Source organism: Phlebotomus argentipes, unplaced genomic scaffold, assembly GCF_947086385.1.
Source record: "Phlebotomus argentipes unplaced genomic scaffold, Phlebotomus argentipes genome assembly scaffold_4, whole genome shotgun sequence".
NCBI lineage: Eukaryota > Metazoa > Arthropoda > Insecta > Diptera > Psychodidae > Phlebotomus > Phlebotomus argentipes.
In genome coordinates this window covers 3,528,500-3,549,981 of record NW_026776174.1, presented here as the reverse complement: position 1 = coordinate 3,549,981, position 21,482 = coordinate 3,528,500, and the positions used below count along the sequence as shown (strand labels likewise).

The 21,482-nt window shown below is 41.6% G+C and overlaps 4 protein-coding genes and 1 long non-coding RNA gene across 8 annotated transcripts; 4 read left to right on the top strand and 1 right to left on the bottom strand.

Annotated features, from left to right (window-relative positions):
* Positions 1–9: 9 nt before the first annotated feature.
* LOC132258280 (acetylcholinesterase) lies at positions 10–7,270 on the top strand. Of its 3 annotated transcripts, none has more exons than XM_059755507.1 (9): positions 10–75; positions 1,725–2,268; positions 2,382–3,039; positions 3,147–3,354; positions 3,452–3,594; positions 3,657–3,806; positions 3,883–4,046; positions 4,114–4,289; positions 4,360–7,270. In XM_059755507.1, exons 2-9 carry the CDS (start codon positions 1,979–1,981, stop codon positions 4,488–4,490), a joined length of 1,920 nt encoding a protein of 639 aa, XP_059611490.1. In that variant the 5' UTR covers positions 10–75; positions 1,725–1,978; the 3' UTR covers positions 4,491–7,270. The 3 variants fall into 3 exon arrangements, with proteins under 3 accessions (XP_059611490.1, XP_059611492.1, XP_059611491.1); XM_059755509.1 differs by having other exon boundaries at positions 14–66; XM_059755508.1 differs by lacking the exon at positions 10–75 and adding an exon at positions 105–353.
* A 146-nt stretch (positions 7,271–7,416) lies between these two features.
* LOC132258278 (constitutive coactivator of PPAR-gamma-like protein 1) lies at positions 7,417–16,504 on the top strand. Of its 2 annotated transcripts, none has more exons than XM_059755506.1 (9): positions 7,417–7,462; positions 8,336–8,546; positions 8,691–9,593; positions 9,654–9,847; positions 10,730–11,299; positions 11,375–11,999; positions 12,217–12,670; positions 12,733–12,907; positions 12,971–16,504. In XM_059755506.1, the coding sequence occupies exons 2-9, from the start codon at positions 8,366–8,368 to the stop codon at positions 13,103–13,105; spliced, it is 3,237 nt and encodes a 1,078-aa protein (XP_059611489.1). In that variant the 5' UTR covers positions 7,417–7,462; positions 8,336–8,365; the 3' UTR covers positions 13,106–16,504. The 2 variants fall into 2 exon arrangements, with proteins under 2 accessions (XP_059611489.1, XP_059611488.1); XM_059755505.1 differs by lacking the exon at positions 7,417–7,462 and adding an exon at positions 7,526–8,065.
* Positions 8,077–8,513, bottom strand: LOC132258281 (uncharacterized). Its single transcript, XR_009468271.1, has 3 exons — positions 8,436–8,513; positions 8,256–8,353; positions 8,077–8,190 (listed from the first exon to the last, which is right to left on the bottom strand). It is a non-coding gene; the product is annotated as an uncharacterized LOC132258281 (long non-coding RNA).
* On the top strand, positions 13,881–18,145 carry LOC132257933 (oocyte zinc finger protein XlCOF6-like). Its single transcript, XM_059755002.1, has 2 exons — positions 13,881–13,979; positions 17,024–18,145. The coding sequence occupies exons 1-2, from the start codon at positions 13,881–13,883 to the stop codon at positions 18,143–18,145; spliced, it is 1,221 nt and encodes a 406-aa protein (XP_059610985.1).
* A 265-nt stretch (positions 18,146–18,410) lies between these two features.
* On the top strand, positions 18,411–21,293 carry LOC132257441 (semaphorin-1A). The gene is made up of 3 exons (XM_059754332.1): positions 18,411–19,003; positions 19,339–19,938; positions 20,004–21,293. The coding sequence occupies exons 1-3, from the start codon at positions 18,624–18,626 to the stop codon at positions 21,085–21,087; spliced, it is 2,064 nt and encodes a 687-aa protein (XP_059610315.1). The 5' UTR covers positions 18,411–18,623; the 3' UTR covers positions 21,088–21,293.
* Positions 21,294–21,482: the final 189 nt, after the last annotated feature.

Below are 21,482 nucleotides of genomic sequence, written 5' to 3'. Positions count from 1 at the left end.
CCTTGCCTCAGTTTAGGTTCAGAGGTTGCTTAGTTCGATTGGAATAATAGCTGTGCGCGGAGAAAAGTAACAAGTGTACATATAATTTTTTCACTTCTCCCCACCTATCAATAATATATTGTTGGCGGAGAGGATTTTTCTACGTTTAAATATTGAAAAAATTGGACTTTGTGCACGATTCTGTAAAATATGCAGAGTACTTTTGACGATTGCACGGCAAATCAATATCACAAATAGAGGAGGAAAAAGGAATCTTGTGTATATTCTCTCCTTTCGCCTATAGGAGGAAAATTGATTTTACGTTGTCGTGTGATTTAGACGGCAGAAATAATATATGTATATCGTACTCTGCTGTCAGTATATAAACTAAGATGACCTTCAAGGAAAAAATGTTGACAAGTCCTTAATTGAAAATATTATGTATTAAAGCTCAATTTGGTGCTCTTGTGAAGGGAAATTTTCCATTCTGTGATTTCTCTCTAGTGTTTTTTCTTCACAATTTTCGTGGGAGTTTTTTCTCGCCTCTCTCTTGCTCCAAAGTGGTGGACCTTTTGCAAATGAACCTGGGTGGATGTCGCGATAACTGTCTCTGGCTGTAGTTGGGAGCTGGTCTGGGCGAATTGGCTGGCTGTGCGTTGTGAGAGTGCAAAAGTGAAAAGGGGGCTTCAATTTTAATTGCGTTCTTCGGGACAGAATTAAAGCTTCATCCTCATGTAATTCTCATGTTAATTATGGGGATTCCTTCGGCTGCCTCTGCCTTTTTCCTCTCTCGCTCTCCCTTTCGCTTTCTCTCTCTTGTATTCTCTTAATTCATCATTCATTTATCATAAGCCATATTCAGACACAATGTCAAAGTGAGCTCCCCGCTTTTGTGTTCTCGCCATAAGCAGAGGTAGAAAACTCTCACACAGTTCATTGCATTAAATATATAAAATATTATAATGAAAGCTTCCGGATTGCTCTACTCCGCACACACTCGCCTCTCTGCGACCCGTGGATAATACAAATAGGGCGTCGTAATACCGTGATGTATTAATATTTCAACTTACTTTCTGCCACTATCTCATATTGTGAGGGACTGTCTGACTGGAAAAAACGGTGGTATCGTAAAAAGTGCTTTTATTTCTCCTTTCCTGTCTCCATCGCGCTTAATTCTGGGGCTAGCGAAGGTGTCTTTCTACTGAGATGTCTCCTATATTGCTCCGCTACTGTGTACCGTATGTATAGATAGAGAATCAAGGTGAAAGAAAAATATAACGTACATCGAACTGGGGGTTCTGGGGATCATTATTTGGTGTGAGACACTAAACGACCGTCTCGCAACATCCCTCCATATTTCTTTCAACCGTACACCCAATCTGGTGCGCACACATTTTGTATTTATTTTTCAAATCAATTCTGAGAGACGCACAAGTCCCAATTACAAAAGGAATATTCTGAATAAACTTATATGGGTATTCAGATTTTGCTCCTCAGCATCACCCGAGCCATTTGACCGCGCTTTAAGTACTCAAAATGTCTTTAAATCGACCCTCACACTCCCTTTACGAGAGCGAATCCATATGCATAATTTATCCGTCTAAGGTCGTGAATGAAGATTTAGATAAATTATTCTAAAACTGGCATTATTATTTGAGAGCACGACTTATTTTATCGCAAGAGCGGATTTTGGAATCAATTCACCTCTAATCGATACGATTGCATAATTCACATTTCGATTGCAGGAACATCCATTGATGTAGGTACTATGTACTGCTGAAGTTTAGCCCTTTTCGTTGCCTACAAGTGAATTTTTCAACATAAGTAAAACGAAATGTAGAGATAAAGAGGTGTGCAGTCTCTAAGCTGAATCGTCTGAAGTAAGAGAGAATATTTTTTTGGTGTTGTGAAGACACACAGTGAAAACAAAGGTTCTATCGCCCAAGTGAAAAGTGTAATTTCCAGTTGAGGAGAAGCTCTCCATTGAAACACAAGAATCATGATTGATCAATTAGTGAAGATAAAATTAATAAGTGTTCATCTCATTGTGATTTCCATCATACTTCCGTCAGTGTTTGGTATTATCGACAGGCTCGTAGTGCAAACGAGCACGGGTCCGATTAGGGGACGTTCTGTGCATGTACAGAATCGCGAAGTGCATGTTTTCCATGGAGTTCCGTACGCTAAGCCGCCCGTGGACAACTTGAGGTTCCGCAAGCCAGTTCCTGTGGAGCCCTGGCACGGTGTCCTTGACGCCACCCGACTGCCGTACTCCTGCATCCAAGAGCGGTGGGTTTAATACATCTTTTTTTTAGGGATATTTTGACCATTACAATTTCTCCACATTGCTCAAGCGGTCGATAGAGTTTTCAAGGTTCATTTTGTAAATCTTTGCCGTGCAGATATGAATACTTCTCTGGCTTTCCGGGCGAGGAGATGTGGAATCCCAACACCAACATCTCCGAGGACTGCTTGTATTTGAATGTTTGGGTGCCGGTGAAGGGGCGGGTTCGTCACAATCACTTCCAGAGCCACGAGACAACATCCACGGAGCGCAATGAGCACCACCATCACAACAAGTCTGGGGCACTGCCCATGCTCGTGTGGATCTACGGCGGGGGCTACATGAGTGGCACCTCCACGCTGGACATCTACAATGCCGAAATGCTGGCCGCCATGGGAAATGTGATTGTGGCTTCGATGCAGTATCGCGTTGGTGCTTTCGGCTTCCTCTATCTATCTCCCGATGAGTTCCCCTATCCGGATGCTGCGCCCGGCAATCAAGGGATGTGGGATCAGGCGTTGGCCATCAGATGGCTGAAGGACAATGCAAGAGCTTTTGGTGGTGATCCTGATTTAATAACGCTGTTCGGAGAATCGGCGGGCGGAGGAGCTGTTAGCCTGCATCTTTTGTCACCTGTGACCCAAGGTCTGGTCAAGCGAGGCATCTTGCAGTCCGGAACTCTAAATGCTCCCTGGAGTCATATGACTGGCGAGCGGGCGACGAAAATTGGAAAGGCTCTCATTGATGACTGCAATTGCAACTCGTCTCTACTTCAGGTTAGCTCTCTCTCCCTCTCTCTCTCTCTCCCTCTCTCGATCTATTTCAAGCGTCTCATCCGCTAATGAGCTGAGTTATTGAATTATCTGTGTGACCCAATTAACAGGATTCACCCGTGCTCGTGATGGAGTGCATGCAGAACGTTGACGCGAAAACCATCTCGGTGCAGCAGTGGAACTCATACTCTGGCATTTTGGGCTTTCCTTCTGCACCCACAATTGACGGTGAATTCATGCCCTACGATCCTGCCATTATGCTGCAGAGGGCCGACCTCACGGGAATTGATATTCTCGTCGGCAGCAACAAGGATGAGGGTGAGACTTAATATTGCAATCTTGTATGGAATATTTTAATCAAACTTCCCTACCATCACTATTCATTGAAATATTAATTTCCCTAACACTTCAACAGGCACTTACTTTCTGCTGTATGACTTTATTGATTACTTCTCGAAAGATGTGGCAACTTCATTGCCACGGGAAAAGTTTCTAGAGATTATGAATACCATCTTCAGTAAGATTTCAGAGGCTGAGCGAGAGGCTATAATTTTTCAGGTGAGAAGTTATTATTAGTTTCTGTGCTGCAATTTTTCTATATGCGCAAAAATACTTTTCAGTATACGAGCTGGGATAGTGGCAATGATAATCAAAATCAGCAGCAAGTTAGCAAAGCCGTTGGTGATCACTTCTTCATCTGTCCCACCAATGAATATGCCGAAGGATTTGCTCAACAAGGGGCTTCTGTGTACTATTACTACTTTACCCACGTAAGAATTTACTCTTTACATTTATGCGCATTATTCGGCCAAAAAAAGATGAAATATTAATCTTTCCCCACAACAGCGCACCAGCACTTCTCTATGGGGTGAATGGATGGGTGTTTTGCATGGTGATGAAATTGAATATATCTTTGGACAGCCTCTGAACGTATCGCTTCAGTATCGTGAACGTGAACGTGCTCTCAGCACTCAAATGTTGCGTGCTTTCACTGAATTTGCTAGAACAGGGTAAAATCTTGGCGGCGAATTTGCATATCAAAAGCGCCAATGGCTTAATATTTCACTGATTTTGCAGAGTTCCCGATTTGGGGGGTGAAACGTGGCCATTATACAGCAAAAATAATCCCCAATACTACATTTTCAATGCTGAAGGGACTGAACAAGCGACAACGGAGAAGTTTGGACGTGGTCCAATGTCTGCATCTTGTGCTTTCTGGAACAAGTTCTTGCCGAAAGTTCGCAATTGGGCCAGTGAGAATCACATCAAATCCAATGTGCGTTACTATCCATCAACACCTATCTTTTTCGCTTATCATTTCAGATTCGCACTTCTGTGAGAATTCGAATCCCGAGGAGAATGCAATTTCATCCGCTGGAAGGCCTATGATATTTTTCCTGGGCATTATTGGAGCATTGGTGGTCAGAGCGAGTGAGCGCTTTTACATGTGGTAACAATGTTTGGGAGAGAAGATTTTACTTAAAAACCAAAAAGAGAATTTGTAGGTACTAATATTTTAAAGGGGGAGATACGTATAATTTTTTAACATTTGAAAGAAACGTTGATTGTGACGAAGTACGAAGTTTTGAGAAGAGGTGCAAAGGAATTAATAGTGGAATTTCTATACATATCACTGAGACATATCACAAAATATCAAGTATTTTATAGGACAATTTAATGAGAGAGAAAAATGCTATTTAAGAGAATGGAATTATTTTAGATAAAATGTACACGCGCACAAGTAGACAAAAGGTGAAAAATGAGATTGCACATTTATAATTCTAATATACAGAAGGCAGAAAATACAGAATATTATAAGTAAGAGAGCAAGAAAAAAAAACTAGTGGAAAGAATGCTTTATGTTCCTATGAAGAAAAACTATTATATTGGAATGTGAAAAATTTTAGAAGCATATTTATAGTAATATATTTGTATGGCAAAGTGTTTTTATTTTCTAAGACATTAAGAAACGTATTTTAGAATGAAGAATATAGTGTGAACACAAACCCAAATTTACAGATATTCTGCTATTTTGTTGTATCTTTTTTCTAATATTGACTTTCTTTACCAGAATAAAATATAATAGAAAAACAATTGCCAAAGATGTAGAAGACAAAGCAAAAGCCTAATGTGAGGACATGAGAAAGATATTTAAATGTATTGAATGAAGTAATTTGTGACAGATAAATAATGATCAAACACTATTTTTGTATGCTTGTGGCTTTAAATATCATAAATGATAATAACACAGTCTAATAATGATTAAGCATGTTGATTGAAATGAGAATCTTTGAAAGATATTTTGTAAACGGCAAATTTTGAGGAAATATTCACTGTTTGCAGTTGATCCTTAGTGGGTGAGAAGAATTAGTCCGGTGCGAAAGGTGAATTCAGGAGCCACATTTCTGCATATCATGTCATATTGTTTCGATTGTCAAGTATTTGGACACATTTGTGCGTCCTGCTCAAAGGTGAAAAGTGCAAGATTTGTAGTTTCACTCATCATTGACATATTTGTAAGACAGATTAGGATGCAATAAGTACTTCTGACTTGAGCCTAAGTAACACCTTTCGCACTGTTTAGTGATGAAATGATCACAAAATATAGAGACGACGCAAAATCTCTCCTAAGAGAGTGTAATTGATAGTCAATTTAGTATTTGTAAAAAGGAATTTCGCATAGGGCACCAAAGAGAACTATGAATAATCCCCAACCAAGAAGATAATCTATTCTAATGGATTTGCTACATAGTGTGATCATCAAGTAGAAGTTTTCACTTTGGATTCATAGACCAGTTTCTGTTAATCGAAATTGCTCAATTTAATACTCTCCTTTCGGTTTCTCACAAATTTACCATCTTTTGCATTGAGACACGCGAAATAGAGGAGCAGTTTCGAAAATTCACATCTGAAGCAGTTTTCGTAGGTTTCACGGTGAAGGCAAAAAAGGAAACGCAAGTCATGGAAAAATTGTGTGCGGTTGAGAGGTGAAAAGAAATTACGAAATTTGGCACAAAAGCGCTGTACACATTTTAAAAAATATACATTACATGAAGAATATTTATCAGTGTGAAGTAGGTGTATTTTGAAGGAAAGATGAAAAATCGTATGATCAATTTTTGTAATACTTTTTGGAGTCACAATTTCTATACAAGAAAAAATTTACCTCTTATGATACTTTTGCATTTTTCTATACCTTAGATATAGTGAGAATGACATTGAATTGGACATAAATTGTGTTTGTAAGAAGCACTATATCTATGTCCGTATATTTACGTGACAAATTTATAATAATCACATGAGAAGAATTGGTCAGTAACGGAAAAAATGACATTAGGCGTAAAAATTTTCATTTTCTAGATAAGCACTTGAGACTATTTATTTAGAAGACAATGGAATACATATCGCAAAAAGCATATAAAGTATATAAACATATCTGTAGTCTCTTGACGAGTTTTATAGCCAGCATTAAAGACAGATATTAATAAAAATCAATACTCTCAAATAACACATATCAATATAGATGAGACAAAGACGTTTTTTTTTTGGTGTAATAAAGTAAGAACTTTAAAGTGAAAAAATAAAAAGTATTGAATATAAGACGCTGGAGAATTAGGGTTTAATGAAAACTACTTACGTGGTAAGAAAATTATTGGATAAAAATATATGAATGTGTTACAGAAGCCTCAAATTTGTGCTTTAGATGGTGATCTTTAAGAGGAAGCCATATAAAATCTACTCTCACGAATGCTAAATATAGTTCTGCAGAGCACAGACAATCTAAGAGATGAAGTAAAAAATTAAAATGGTAGTTTATAATAAAACTTAAGGGCTAATTTATATTAAATAACCACAAAAAATAGAGAATATTTATTCACATGAGGTGAAAATGCTTAAGAAGAGAGTCCACTGCATTTTCACCCTCAACTCGTAAGTTAGTTCCATCCGAGTCGAGTTGTGAAGGTGTGACTCCATTCACAAAACCATTTGCCTCTTTGCAAACACTTATAAAAACGTTTTAATCTAGCAGGATACAATTGAACGTGATTTTTTGGTGACTAGAAGGATGCAAAATAATATTTTTGAAGAAGAAAAAAAAAACTTACTTTGTGTGAAACATATCAAGAGAAAAGTCTTTTAGACGAAAAAGCATAATTATTATATTGTCCATGTTGTGCAAAACAAACCAGAGTTTAATAAAAGTATGGTAGTTAAATAAAGTCAGAGCCAATTGCTGCAATTACTGTTTCATTTGTAATTATGCCCCCATTGACCGACTTTTCATTGCACATGGCGCGAAGAGAACTGCAAGAATTTTCGAATTCCAACCGCCAGAGTAAATTTCCTTTCTCTGCGGTAAGTGTTGCCATATGGCAGTCCATTCGCCATTTTCGTCGATTGCTGTGTGAGGTTTTTTTTAATGTTGGTAAGTGTTATTTTGCTAAAAGTGCCGAGAAAACAGATAAATACTGCAAATTCGTGATGCAAAAGTACCCCATAGTATTCCCAAGTGTGCTCAAAATCAATCAATGTAGCGAGTTAGGGCGTTATTAATGTATTTTTCGCAAAATACCGCATTTTATTCCGCGAGAATTTAACCTCACATTCCGCTGTCAAGTGTGTGTGAGAAAATGTGAATTTCTCAGAGAAGACTTTTTCTGCACTGCTTCTGAGACAGAGAAAAAAGTCTCTATTATTCAATGATATCATTCTATTTTTAGTGTTTGTCTTATCTATTGGCAATAGTTGAGTTCAATGCAAGTGCTGTGGCAGTGAAAAGGCACGCTGCAGTGAAAATTCCCGGTGGTCTACTTTTCCTCCATTCACTCCTCCTCTCGTTCCCGAAATTGCCTCTCTCACTCTTATCGTCTCCACACTGCAGACAATAAAACAAAACTTTTTCAGCGAGAGGCTGGAAAGTGCTTCTCGTGCTGTTTTTTTTTTCATCTCACAAAGCGTGTGATATCAATAGTGCTTTAAATACACACATAGCAATACTTCCATTTCGTTTGTTTTGCTGTCCGGAAAGGTAGGGCTTTTTTTCTATCTCAGTGACCCATATAAAAACGCCAATTCTGGCTGAAGTTTTGCTTTCCACAACTGGAAAAGTGGAATAGTTTACCAATTTACCGGGATTTCGTAGTTATTTGCCACCTTGAAGTGAGATTTTGCGTGAAAAGTTGACTTTTCCAGCTGCAAAGTGCATCCATGTGACTTACCGGTTACATGGAGTTGTGTGTAATGGCTTCCCTGTTTTTGTATTGATTTATGGGTTGTTATCTGTTTGTTCTCCTTGCAGAATTGAAAGTGTAAAGAGCTTAGAGAGAAAATGATCAATGCAGTGGATTTGCACGCTTTCTTGGGCAAAATCGATGGTGGGAGCACTGCAGTGGACTTACTGAAAATCGTCCCGAGCCTCGGAGCTAAGTCAAAGCTGAAGAATGGAAAGCTCCGACTGGCTCTGGACATGGAGGATTGCCTGGATCGATTCTACGGAGGCTATTACTCGGGTGAGGAGAACTATTTGCCTACCAATTAGCTTGTGAGCTGGCGCGACAAGAGTTTCACAGATATTGCGATCCAGCGAAAAGAGTTGATGTGTGAGAAAATATGAATTTATGTGTGTATATGTTTCCTTTCATTTGCACAAACAGACTGGGCTTGTGGTGGACAATGGAATCGAGCGTATCAGTTTGTTCAACTACTTGCAAATGCATTTAGTACAGCTCAAATTGAGATAATTGCTTTCTTCGACGGTACACTCAGAGAGAACAAGAGACTTGAGGGCGAGCGCAATGATTTTCGCCAGAAGACAATCTCAGTGCTGAAGCACATTCGCATGATTGGCACTCCACCGCCAAAGATCTGGTGGCTACCACCGTCCGGACTGAGGACGTGCCTGCGGAACGCCATGCGCAGCATCAACATCCAGGTCATCCAGACAATTCACGATCACACAATGGAGGTCATCGAGTACTTCCACGAGCATCGCCTCGACGGCATTCTGGGCGTAAATCCGGACTACATCATTGCCAACTGCAGCCGGTACTTCAGCTCTCACGACTTGCGGCTCTCGTACAAGGGATCGCTGGAGACGAAGGAGTACCACGTGTCGAAGCTGCTGTCGAGTCTCAGTCTCACGGCCGACCATCTGCCCTTCGTGGCTATCCTGCTCGGCGGCTACACAGCCATCGAGGAGGCGCAGCTCAAGAGCATTCACCAAAAGCTGGGAATCGAAGTGGCCACTGACTTTGAGGCGAAGATCCGAAAGATTGCGGAGATTGTGAGGAACTCTCCGACAAATGATATCAATGAGTTTATCAAGCATCTGGATCTGGCCGACTACTCGGCAGCTATCACAGAATCTGTTGAGTACTTCCAGCGCAAAGGGAAGTTTATGACGCGCAAATATATGGGCAATAAGAAAAAGATCTCCATTGAGACAAACGCTAAAACTGCCGATGGCGATTCCATGCCGATGGCATCGGAAACGAGCGAAAATGACGAGGTTGCGAAGAAGATTTTAAGCGATGTGAACAACTTAGTGGACGAAAGCGGTAGGTTTCCTGCATTTCTTCATTGTTTAGGCCTTCCCTTCTGACTGGCTGTTTTTCCAGAGTCCTCGTACGCGAACGGAAGTCAGCCCAGCACAAATGCAAGTAGCACGAAAGTGAGTACTTCCAGTGGTGGACACTTTATTTACACTCTTCCCGGCGAGGTGCTAAAAACTTCACTGAACCGTCATCAGCGTGGCATGATGGATTCAAAGATTTATCAGCTTCTTACTAAGAAGACCATAATATTGCCACAGGTAAGAATTTTTAACGTTTTTGCGCCCGCTTAAGATGAAGGTTGGTTGTAAATCCGCCTTCGAAGAAACCAGCATGAATTTATATGGCAACTTATGCAGTTCCCCAGTTTTACCTGCTTTGTAATTCTTTCGTGTACATAAATGACACTGGAATTCAAATATTTGTCCTAGAACATGCAAATTTATGTGTAATGAATAGCTATGGGGAAGAAACAGGGAGAGAGAGAGAGAAAGAGAAAACTGTGTAATACACAGAGTTAGAATGAATGAAGAGTAATTTTCTTGGAATTCTTTAATCGATTGCTGTGCTATTGAGCAAAAATGTATTGATAAAGAGTTTTAAGTGACTCGTGCTGGCTAACTATATTAAATCAATTATGGATGTATCACCGATTACGGACATGACAATCCCATTTGCTGCCTTGCTTTCTTCACATTCACCCTCTTCTTCTCTGTCTCGATAAGCCAGAAGCCACATTTTCATTCGCATTCTCAGAATCGGGGCGTCTTATATCAACACTATCAACTTTGGTGTTCAGTTTCAGAGGCATTAAAGTGATGAGAAAAAAACTGGCTTCTATACAGTCGAACACAGTTAATTTCTTTCTATTTTAGCTTACGCTAGTCAATTTTCATTTATTGTTCTTCATTTTAATTTCAATGCTTTGGAGAGCTTTAAGACAATCAATGTTTAACCCCACTTTTCTTTATACCCAAGGATTCTATTCTGTAGTGTACAATATTTCAGTGTTATCTCTCTGCTATAGTGTCATTTGAGAGAATAATGTTATCATGTTCATCATCTTTATGCCCACATTACTGCCTCAATGTGGCTGAATTCACTTGAATTACCACCAATTGGCAATTTATTTCTTCAAATAGGTGCTAGAAGATGAACAAGGTCGTGAATCTCCATCTGTTCACTTGTTCTATCGTCCTGCTCGTCAAATGATCTATGCCATTCTGTTCAACTTATACCACCAAAGATATCTGTGTTCAAAGTCAAATAAGAATCAAACGAATGCGTCCGGCGGCAGCAGCAGCAACAGCAGCGGCGGCGGCGGCGGCAGTGGTGGTGGGAGTGCTTCGAAGCCCGACGTGGTGATAGCCGAGTGGGTATGGTCGCCGCAGAATGAGTACAAGAAGCCAGACATGGTGAAAGCCACCCAATTGCTATGGGCTGTTCCCACTGTGCAGCGTCTCTGGTTCGGCATGGCGTATGAAGATAAGCAGCGCCGCATGAAGGCTTTCCTCACGATCATGCGATCGGACTCTCTGCTGATGCTCAATCGCGGCTATGTGCCGCAGCACATGCTCGTGATGGCGTGCGTGTTGAGGTACATGATCACGGATCCCGAGAGGAGCATGCTGACGCGTCAGGAGCTTGATGCATTCCTGGCCACGGCGTTCTCACAACAAATGATCAATGTTGAGTACACACAAGAATTGGTGGTGAGTATCGCGCGGATTTATCATCTCTGTGCGGATTAACTTATCTAAATGTGTCGTTTTTTTTCGATTTCTCAGCTACCGTGTGTGCAACTCCGTGGTGTCTATCTGGCGACACTCTTTATGCAAGGCGTGGAGACTGCTTCGCTGGCCAATGACGCGTGTGGAATTCCTCTGCCGTGGCTGATGACAAATCCATGGTTGTTCTTCGATGGGAAACTCTTTAATCTCAAACTGAAGATGTCGATGCTAGTCCAGAGCCTGCGAGAACTCTGTGATGATCAAATTGAGATGGTTCTCAAGATTGAACGGTTCCGCAAGGCCATTCTGGAGGACGTTGAGCACTATCTGCTGCCCTCTCAGATTGATCACTCTATGTTCCGACCGGGATTCCTGCCACAAGCGCCGCCAGCCAACTTGCCGCAGCACTTTAGCAAGGGTCAGCTTCACCAGATGGCCAACATTCCACAGGCATCCGCCGACGCCAGTGGAGCATACTACTCCTCGGCCGTGGCGGCGACTGGAGGCTCATATTACGGAGCACCCATCACATCGCGCATTCTTCCGGGCGCTGGAGTGGATGCTGGAGCAGCTGGCGCGATGAGGGGCCGTGGATCGAGTGGACTCTATCCGCAGCAACGTGCTGGCGTGTCTTCCGCTCGCAATGCTGGCAATCAGAAGGGGTATCAACTGAAAGTTGGCGGTAAGATCCACAGTGTGTCGTGTGTGATTTTTGAAGCATATCTGTTTATGAAGTCAATTAACACCTTTATCGGTTTCATTATCGACGATTTGTCAATCATTTGTGATGGCTTTTGATTTTTAGTGGATTTATGGTTCATGTTCATTGATATGACTTTATGATTTATGTTTCCATGCACACACTTGAGATTACAACAATGAGCTTTGCTTTCTCACAGGAGTCGTCGTGGGATCTTGGGCTGCTGGTGGGAATGGTGGACATGTGCGTCCTCCTTTGGGCGCACAGAATCCCGGAAACGGTGCTCCTGGGCGGTCCGTGCGTGTTTCGAGCCGCTCTGGAGCTGGCATGGCGCGCTATGGTGTCAACGGCCGGGGCAGTAAGGGAGTCACCGGCGGTCGACTCCATCGTGCCCAAGTGACGGTGCCTCATCACCAAAGCGTGACCGGACGCGCAGCTGCCGGATATGCGTACGGGAGCAAGGTGGCGCGCAATAAGAGTCGCAAGACCAAAAAGGAGAAGAAATCTGCCAAGTCTGGTCGCACGGAGGACACTGTGGCCGGGACCAGCAATGGGAGGACCAATGAGGCTGTCGCGGAGGACGAAGTGTCTGGATTGGCCACGGAGTTGGGCAAAGTGACTCTGGTGGCGTCCACCGTAGAGCTGCAGAATGGGTAAGTGGAGATGATGAAGAGTCCCATATGTGGATGTAAAGGTGTTGCATGTTGAATTTCAGTACCACTGTGCTGGCGTCTGACCTGGCCAATTCGATGTGTGACGAGATTCTGAAGGAGGAGGAGAGTGAGCAGAAGAAGCAAGCCGAGGGCGATGGCAGTGCCTCAGCTGAATCTGACGCCAAAGCCGCATCAGAGAGTTCAGCAGCAGGGATTGAAGAAGCGGAGGAGAAGGTGGTAAGTATTGATGTGAATGGTGTTAATGGTTGGAAAGATTCACACGATACCTTTTCCACAAAGTCGTCCACCATTAGTGATGATGTGAAGTTGAAAGGCAGTCAAGTGAAAGGTGAAATTGAGAACAAACCAGAGGAGAATGGCTCTGCAACTTCCGTTGGGCAGAAGGGACAAGAAGATGTGCCTGTTATGAATTAGAACTGATGGAAAATGGAACATTTTCATTTTACAAAAGTGCATCTACTTTATATACAACAATAATTGTAAGAAAAAAAAATGTGCAGTTATGTGTATTTGAGGACGTTTTTTGTAGGTGGTTTATACAAATAAGAATTTACATTTTTTTGTTCCACACAACCCCATTTTTCCTTTTATTTTCTTGTGAATCATAGATACAAACTGAAAGCATAAAATATACATACATAGGATTTAATTAAGATAAAATATGATCGCGAAAATGATTACAAATGAAGAAGGTTAAGAAGGAATCAGTCAGTTTTGATTTCCATTCATACTTTTGGCTTTTGAAATTCACAATATAAATTATGGTTTTGTTGTTTGTAGCCTTTGTAGCTCTATAAGAAAAGTTCTATTTTAATAATTTACACATTGAGAAAGTAATAATTTGCTATATATTGTCTAATTATCATGAATTTTACATAATACATTTTAAGGGAATACATATTGAAATCGATTAGCGATCGGCGCTTATAAATCGAGTGAAAGAAATATATAAGCTGTTTGAATTTTTACTGGATTAGGACTTTGGATGTGCAACAATTTGTATTTGATTAGCATAAACATTACATATATTCTAAAATTGGTGTTGTAAACGATTTATAAGGGGACTTTTCGAGTTGTTTGCACGTCCACTGCCAGTCTCTGTGACGAATGATTTTTAACCCGATTCTTTTGTCATGAATTTTTACCATAACTCCCGATTTTGACCAATAACAATATGAAAAAAAATGCAATGAAGAATGGAGAGAAGAGTCAGGATTGGACACAATTGCATGGAAATTGTGGACGCACGGTGGATGCAGGGAAGAAGGAGAATGAGGGAAATACTAAAGTATTATTGAGAGACGAGAGAGAGAGAGAAAGAGAGAGAGCATGGGAATGCAATCTATAAATGGACAGGGTGTAATGCTGAAGCATTCACATGTGGAAAAGGAAGTTTACACATGCCTGAGGTTTATTTATATGTGCTATTGTAAATAAAATGTAACCTAAAACGTAAGACGAGAAGATGATGAAGGTTGGCAAGATGAACGTATAATCAAAAGAGAGCGGTTTAAACCACAATGATCTTACACTTGAAATGACGGAAGGATGATGGCGCATGAGTGGAGATGGAGAAGAAATGCTGTTGCGCGCCTAGAACTCGAGTGGCTGGCGTGAGAGAAGCATTTTAAGACGTGATAGAATTTTAATGATAAAATACCGACTGTTAGTTTTTTAAATATTACTATATGTACAATACAATAGTATTTAAAAAATATTGCGCAGGGTTTTAAATACCAATCGAAAAACACTCGTGACGCCCGACGCAGTCACGAAGGTGAGACGAAGAAAAAGATATTGCTGAGCATGCAAACGACGATCTTTCAAAGAGACGATCACGTGCTGTAGAAATGAAGGAGAGAAAAGAAGTGAAAATTGTTTAAAACCCTCAGAATTATACAGTCAGGTCTGTGATGTGCACTCCTATGAATATATTTTTATATATTTGTTACAATTGTTATCACAAATTGGTGAAAAATATTACATTAAATGTACACCGAGATAAATGCGGAAAGTATATTAGTTGACATTATATACTTACACACGAGATATATAATGGAGAAAGAGAAAGAGAGAGAGAGAAAAGAGGGATTCGCCAAAGTGCAAATTGTTGCCATTTTCTTCTCTGTTTACAAGAGGAAAAAATACATTTATTGAGGTGACATTTTTGCATTTAAATGAATGTGAAAGAGACGCATAAAACTATTTTTACATTTGGTGTACAAATGATGATGAGACAACACGAGGCGAGGAAAAGAAGTATAAAATATTCCATCTAGATTTTATACTGGAGAATAAGAAAAAAAATAAGAAATAAATAATAACATCTGCCCAAATATACAGTGAATTTAAAAATGGAAAAAACGAAAGAATCACAAAATAACCCAAAAATGGAATGATACGGAAATATTTCACCTGCTTTTGACCACGGATAAGAAGTGAAAAGTTTTATGGCAGAAATTTTTTCAATGATGCTAAACTTTGAGAATGTCACTCGTTTGACGCTCTCCGTGAAATGACATGGAAAAAGAAGAATCTAAAAGAAAAAAAAGCGAAAGATAAGATGAAAAACATTTGTTGAAAATCATGAAAAGGATCGATTGATCAAAGCTCAAACAAAAATGATGAAATGGTATGAAAAATGCCTTTGAGGAGATAATTTTTGCTGAAGAAGAAGGATTTACTGAAACAAAAGATGAAAAGATGAAGTGAGAGAATCAATGATTATTTTAAAAGAAACAATCTATTATTTCTTCCCCATATTTTTTTCTCCTTAAATATTTACAACAATTTTTCTTAAATGATAATTTAGTATGTGTTTGTGTATTGATTTCATTTTAATTGTAATTACTCTTTTAAAAGAAAGCGAAAAGCGAATAAATGCTACCCAATTTATATAATCTAAAGAATAACGGAAAAATGCGAAAGATGAATTTCTAATGGAAAAATGATACATATTCAGAAGATGAATTTTGATGAGAATAAAAATAAGATGAGAAAAATGAAAGTAGAATATTTAGAGATGAGAAACATTGCATAAAAATGAGTATAATAATAATGAAAACAGAAAAAAAAATTAAGAAAAACTGCAATATACAAAAGAAACAGTAAACTTTGTGCTAATATTGCAACAAAAAAATTAGTTCTTAACGATTTATTGACATAAACATATTTGTTCAAGTATAAAAGATCCAATTACAAAAAGGCCACACTTTCAGTTGGTTCACTTTCTTAATAACACTAACTTTTAAAAGTTACGAAAAAAAATGAGAATTCACAATAGTAGTTCTAGTAATTAAATGAAAAAAATGAGAGACACATAATTAAAAAAAAGTGCGATGATGGATTTAAGTAAAGATAAAAGTGAAAATTTTCATGTTATATTTCCCGAAAGGCAAAATGCTAAAAATAACTTTTAACCAAGAAAATGAAATAAGAGAGAAAAAAACTCAATTTTAATAATTAAAAGTTTTCAGTATGGGTAATGAAGAAGAAGATGAAGGAGAAAAAACAGTGAAAATGGTAAGAAGGAAAAAGTAAAGTAAGATTTGTAATGTTAAGCAGATAAAAAGAGAATTTTGATGAAGAAAAAAGAAGAAACAGTGAAAAGGAAATCATTCGCTTCAATATTATATAATTATATTATTCAAGAAACAAGAAAAATGGAAACTTTATGTAATCTTAAAAATTATAATCTTTGCAGACAGAAGGCATAAGGATGAGAGGAAATTTAAAGAATATTGAAATCTAACTATTAAAGTAATAATGGCAAAAAAAAACGTATAATCAACTAATCAAGAAATTAAACATAAATGAGAAGAAAAATTATTAATCGATTGAAGAAAACATTTCATCTGAAGAATTAGATCCTATGTAATAATAACAATAAAATAAATAAATGCATATATGGGCAGAAATCCTTGTTTGTTTTTGCTTCTCTTAATTTTAAGATCTCTTGAGAACTCCGCATTTGAAGTGTTTCACGAATTTATTTAAAATTTACAATTGAAGTGTTTTACGATGGGTTAAAAGAATTTGAAGTGTTTCCGGACAGTGTTCAGCGATCACGGCTAGATGCACATCGGCCATTCTCGAGCGGCGTGAGTAACATTACTTTTCATCAAAAACGCGCGACCAAAAGCCTATCAAGCTGTCGAGAGATTTGCGAATATTACTACGTGTGATAGTGATTAACTGCAGGTAGTTAAATAGTTGCTAGTCAGCCAGGAAAGCCAAGAAACCGAGAAACTGAAAAACATCGTTGAATGTTAGGTTAGCAAACGGGATTTTCATAGTCAACAAACAATTTTAATGTTTTTCCTTATTTCTCAGAGAATGGATGGATTACAAGGAGATTCTGAGGTCATCACTTTTTTGTACTGCCGTGAATGCGGAGCACAGTTCGTGGAATGGTACGAATTGGTGAACCACCAAGAAAATGCCCATAATGTCTTTAGATGCAAAACTTGCTATAAAGAAGAGACTTCCGTGGAGGACTTCGAGTATCATCTTCAACAGCACGGAGGATTTAAGTTGTTCATGTGCATGAATTGCCAGGACACTTTTTCCTCCCTGTACAATCTCAATAATCACCTCGCAAGTCACTTGGCTGAGAACGCGGAGAGCGTATCATCGTTGAGCGATAAAGATTGCTACGAGACACCGATTGAATTGAGAGGAGAAAAGGCAAAGATAATAGAGCCTGAGAGTGCTGACGAAGAAGTTGTGGAGATTATTGAGTCACCAAAACCAGCTGACGAAGAGGATTCCAACGATTCGGAGGACACTGATGATAATGTGAACGTTGCGCAAGTTCTTAAGCGTTCTTGTTCTGTCCTTCTCGAGCAGGTGAACACGGAAAAGATATTTAAATGCAGTGAGTGTCCATACACCTGTAAATACCGCAGTGGTCTCATGCAACACATGACAATACACAGCGATGAGAGACCCTTTGAATGTGATATTTGTGGAATGACTTTCGGCGCAAAGGCAAGAATTCGCAGCCACATGAGGACACACACGACGAACTGCTTATTCTGCTATAAATGCGGAAAAATCTTATCTATGAGGGATGGATTCAGAAAATATTGTAAGATACACGATCCAGTGAAGAATATTGTGTGTGACTGGGAATCCTGCAATTACAGCACACATTTGCGTGAAAGATTACAGAGTCATCGCCGAATTCACACTGATGAAAAATCATTCGCGTGCGAGTTTTGTGGCGTCAAATTTAGGAGGAATCAGCATATGAAGAATCACATTGCTTCTTTGCATAAACCCCACAGTATTCCTCGCAAGCATTGTGGGAAAAAATTTTCTACCAAGGAGATTGTAAACAATCACATCCTACGAAATCATCCTGAAAAGACGATTTCATGTCCAGTATGCAATAAGAAGTATGGACTTGCCGAAGCCAGGAAACGTCATATGATACGCTTTCATCACTTGTGACTAAAGGAAATTTCAGGATGATGGAATTAATTGTTGAAATTAACTGATTTCTATTGTAGTTTTCGAAGAAATTCTTTGTAGAGCAAATTCAGACAATAAATCGTTAAATATTTTATCCATAAAAGCGTTATTTTTCAACTTTCCGCTCCATAACTTGCATGTGTGTTTATGCTACTATGTAGGTTTCTTATGTGACGATGATCATAGCCGCGGAACGTAACTTGAATCACTGGTTGCTTTAGTGTGCGAAAGCCATAAAATAGTGTGTAGTAGTGCCTTTGGACGCCATTTGCCTTGTTATTTTGTTGACTTTCTCCCTGTTTATTTTTGTGCCTTTCTCGTCCTCGCGACGCCCCCACGAGTGCTGCAGATCCCCCGCGAGTTGTCCCCAGTGCACACGGAGTGGCCACAATTCGAGCGGGAAGGCGCTGGAGCGCACGATGACTCACCTGTCCCACCTGCCTGACTCGCCCCTGTGATGCAGCGAGTGGCATTGGCGATTGTGGGCTTCCTGGTGCCCTTCGCGGCCGCCTGGGACTATGCCCCCAATGCGCACCTTCGACTGCCGTCGCACCACTTCGCCAGCAACACCACGGAGGACCACCTGAGACTGCTGGGCGGCGGGGGCTCCGTGTTGCTGGGCGGTCGCAACGTCATCTACAATGTCACCGTGGCAAAGGACGGGCAGCTCACGGTGGCGGGGAGCGTCTCGTGGGCCTCCACGGACGCCCACAGGGAGCTGTGCACGCTGAAAGGGAAGCAGGAGGACGATTGCCAGAACTACATTCGCATCTACGCACAGGTGTCACCCCAGCAGGCCATGATCTGTGGCACCAACTCGTACAAACCGTTGTGCAGGTATACTAAAGATGGCCATTTGCATGGTGTTGAGGTTGTTGAGCTTATAAGATAATAACAGTGCATACGAAAATGGTGTTGTGCAGACCTGAGTCATCTATTTCCGGGGTGTGCAGTGCTGTGGTGGTGGCTTAAAATGGATAATGTTGCCATATCTCACCTCGGGATTCTGGATCAGGGCCAAGAGGTCAACGGACTGTCTCTTCGCGTTGTTCCTTTTTCACTCGGTTCTTGTTCTGCGCTGCTAAAACCTTATCAATGTCGCAGACGACTCAATGTCTGGCCGATCTTCCATTAGCATTCATATAATTTCGATTATTCACAATAAATTGCAGATACTACTCAACTCCACTGGACGGTGAAGGAGATGGTGTGAGCGAGGAAGCGCAGGGACGCTGTCCTTACAGTCCCACACACAGTTCGACGTACGCCTTCACGGATGGCCAGCTGTTTTCCGGCACTGTGGCGGATTTCTCGGGCAGCGATCCGCTGATCTACCGGGAGCACCAACGCACTGAGCAGTACGACTTGAAGCAGCTCAACCAGCCGGCCTTCGTGAGCGCCACCGCATATGATGCCTACGTCTTCTTCGTGTTCCGCGAGACCGCAATGGAGCACATGAACTGCGGCAAGGCGGTCTTTTCGCGCATTGGACGTGTCTGTCGAGGAGATCGCGGAGGACCCGGTGGCTTTTTGGACCGCTGGACGTCCTTCCTGAAAGCGCGACTCAATTGCTCCCTGCCCGGAGATTATCCCTTCTACTTTGACCACGTCGTGGCCACGACGGACGTGGTGAAGATCAACGAGGAGGACGTAATGTATGGAGTCTTTACGACACCACCGAATGCCATCGAGGGTAGCGCTGTGTGCTCCTTCCGCATGTCAGACATTCTGGAGGCTTTTGAGGGGCCGTTCAAGGCGCAGAAGGACTCCAGGTCAGTCACTCAAGCTCGATCTCGTTGGGAATTTGGTTCTCATTGGAATTGTGTTGTCTTTGCAGGTCCAATTGGCTTCCTGTTCCCGCAGGCGTCACACCCATCGATCCCAGACCGGGAACGTGTGTCGATGACTCACGCACTCTGCCGAGTGCTACGGTGAATTTCGTGAAAACCCACCCACTGATGGACCGCGCGGTTCCATCGCAGAAGGGCCGACCTGTCCTGGTGACCACTGGGGCGAAAATGCTGCTCACTTCAGTGACAACGGTGGAGACTCTTGGTGTGGATGGACTGAGCTACAATATGCTGTATGCGGGCACGGCGCACGGGCGCCTCGTGAAGTTCTACACCACGCCCGAAGGCGCCACTGTGGTGGTGTGGGAGGCGCAGGTTCTGCCGCCGGGCAAGCGAGTCGTGCAGCTGCGCGCCGTTGAGCATCACCTCGTGGTCGTGAGTGAAAACGCAGTGGTGAGCGTGCCACAGGCCCACTGCGGCAATTGGACGTCGTGCTCGTCGTGCGTGGAGGCGCGTGACCCGCACTGTGGGTGGCACGAGGAAACGCGATCCTGTCGCAGTCACGGACGACTGGTCCACGCTCTGGGCACACTGCATGCGGTGTGTCCCGAGGAGAACTGGGTGGAGGAGCGCGTTGTGACGCGTGGGACCGTGTCGTCCGTGGGCAGGGATCCGCAGTCGGGCTTCCTGGCCACGGAGAGGAACACGACGTGTCCCGAGGTGACGCTCGCGGCGTCGTACAGCGCCCACACGATGGCTGTCGCTCTGGTGGCCGTGGCTGCGGTGGCACTCGCCGTAGGTGGACTCGTGGGCGTGGTTGTGGGACACAAGTGTCGCCACGAGTGCCCCCTTGTGGGCGCCGGAACGCCGCTGGAGCACCGCAATCAGCTCACGTGGTCCAAGTCGCGCCACATGGCGCACAGCAAGGATATCAATCTGCTGATGAACACTCAACACATGTACGCCACGCCCGAAACGCCTCAGCCGCCGAGGAAGCTGGACAACCTGGATTTGGTGGATCTGGACAAGGACAGGCGGCACGAGAGCAAGAACAGCACCGAGAGCCTCGAGAAGGACCCGCATCTCTTCAAGACGGACACGCTGAAGAAGGTGAAGAAGACCTACATTTGACGCATTTCACACTTCCATTGCATCTTCCCGAATTCGACTCAATTCTTGGTGATATTTTGGACGCGTCCTCAAGTGGCCTTAGCAATAAGTATTTCCCACGCAGTGACAATCGATGCCTTCTACTCGTAAAATAAGTATTCTCAAATTTTTTTTTGTAATTGTAAAACTGTATTTTAGGATATATAAATAAAGAACTTTTTCTGATCCCTAAACAGTTTTTGTTGATCGCACAATATTATTAGGTCACTTTTGCTCACGCAATTTGCGATTTCATCGAAGAAAGCGCCGAATGCAATTTTGTCTTTTTGTTTCGCATCTCATCCATTCGTTGATTGGCATGAATGAAATAACACATCTTTAAAACATTAATTTCCGGGGTTTTGGGAAATTTCACA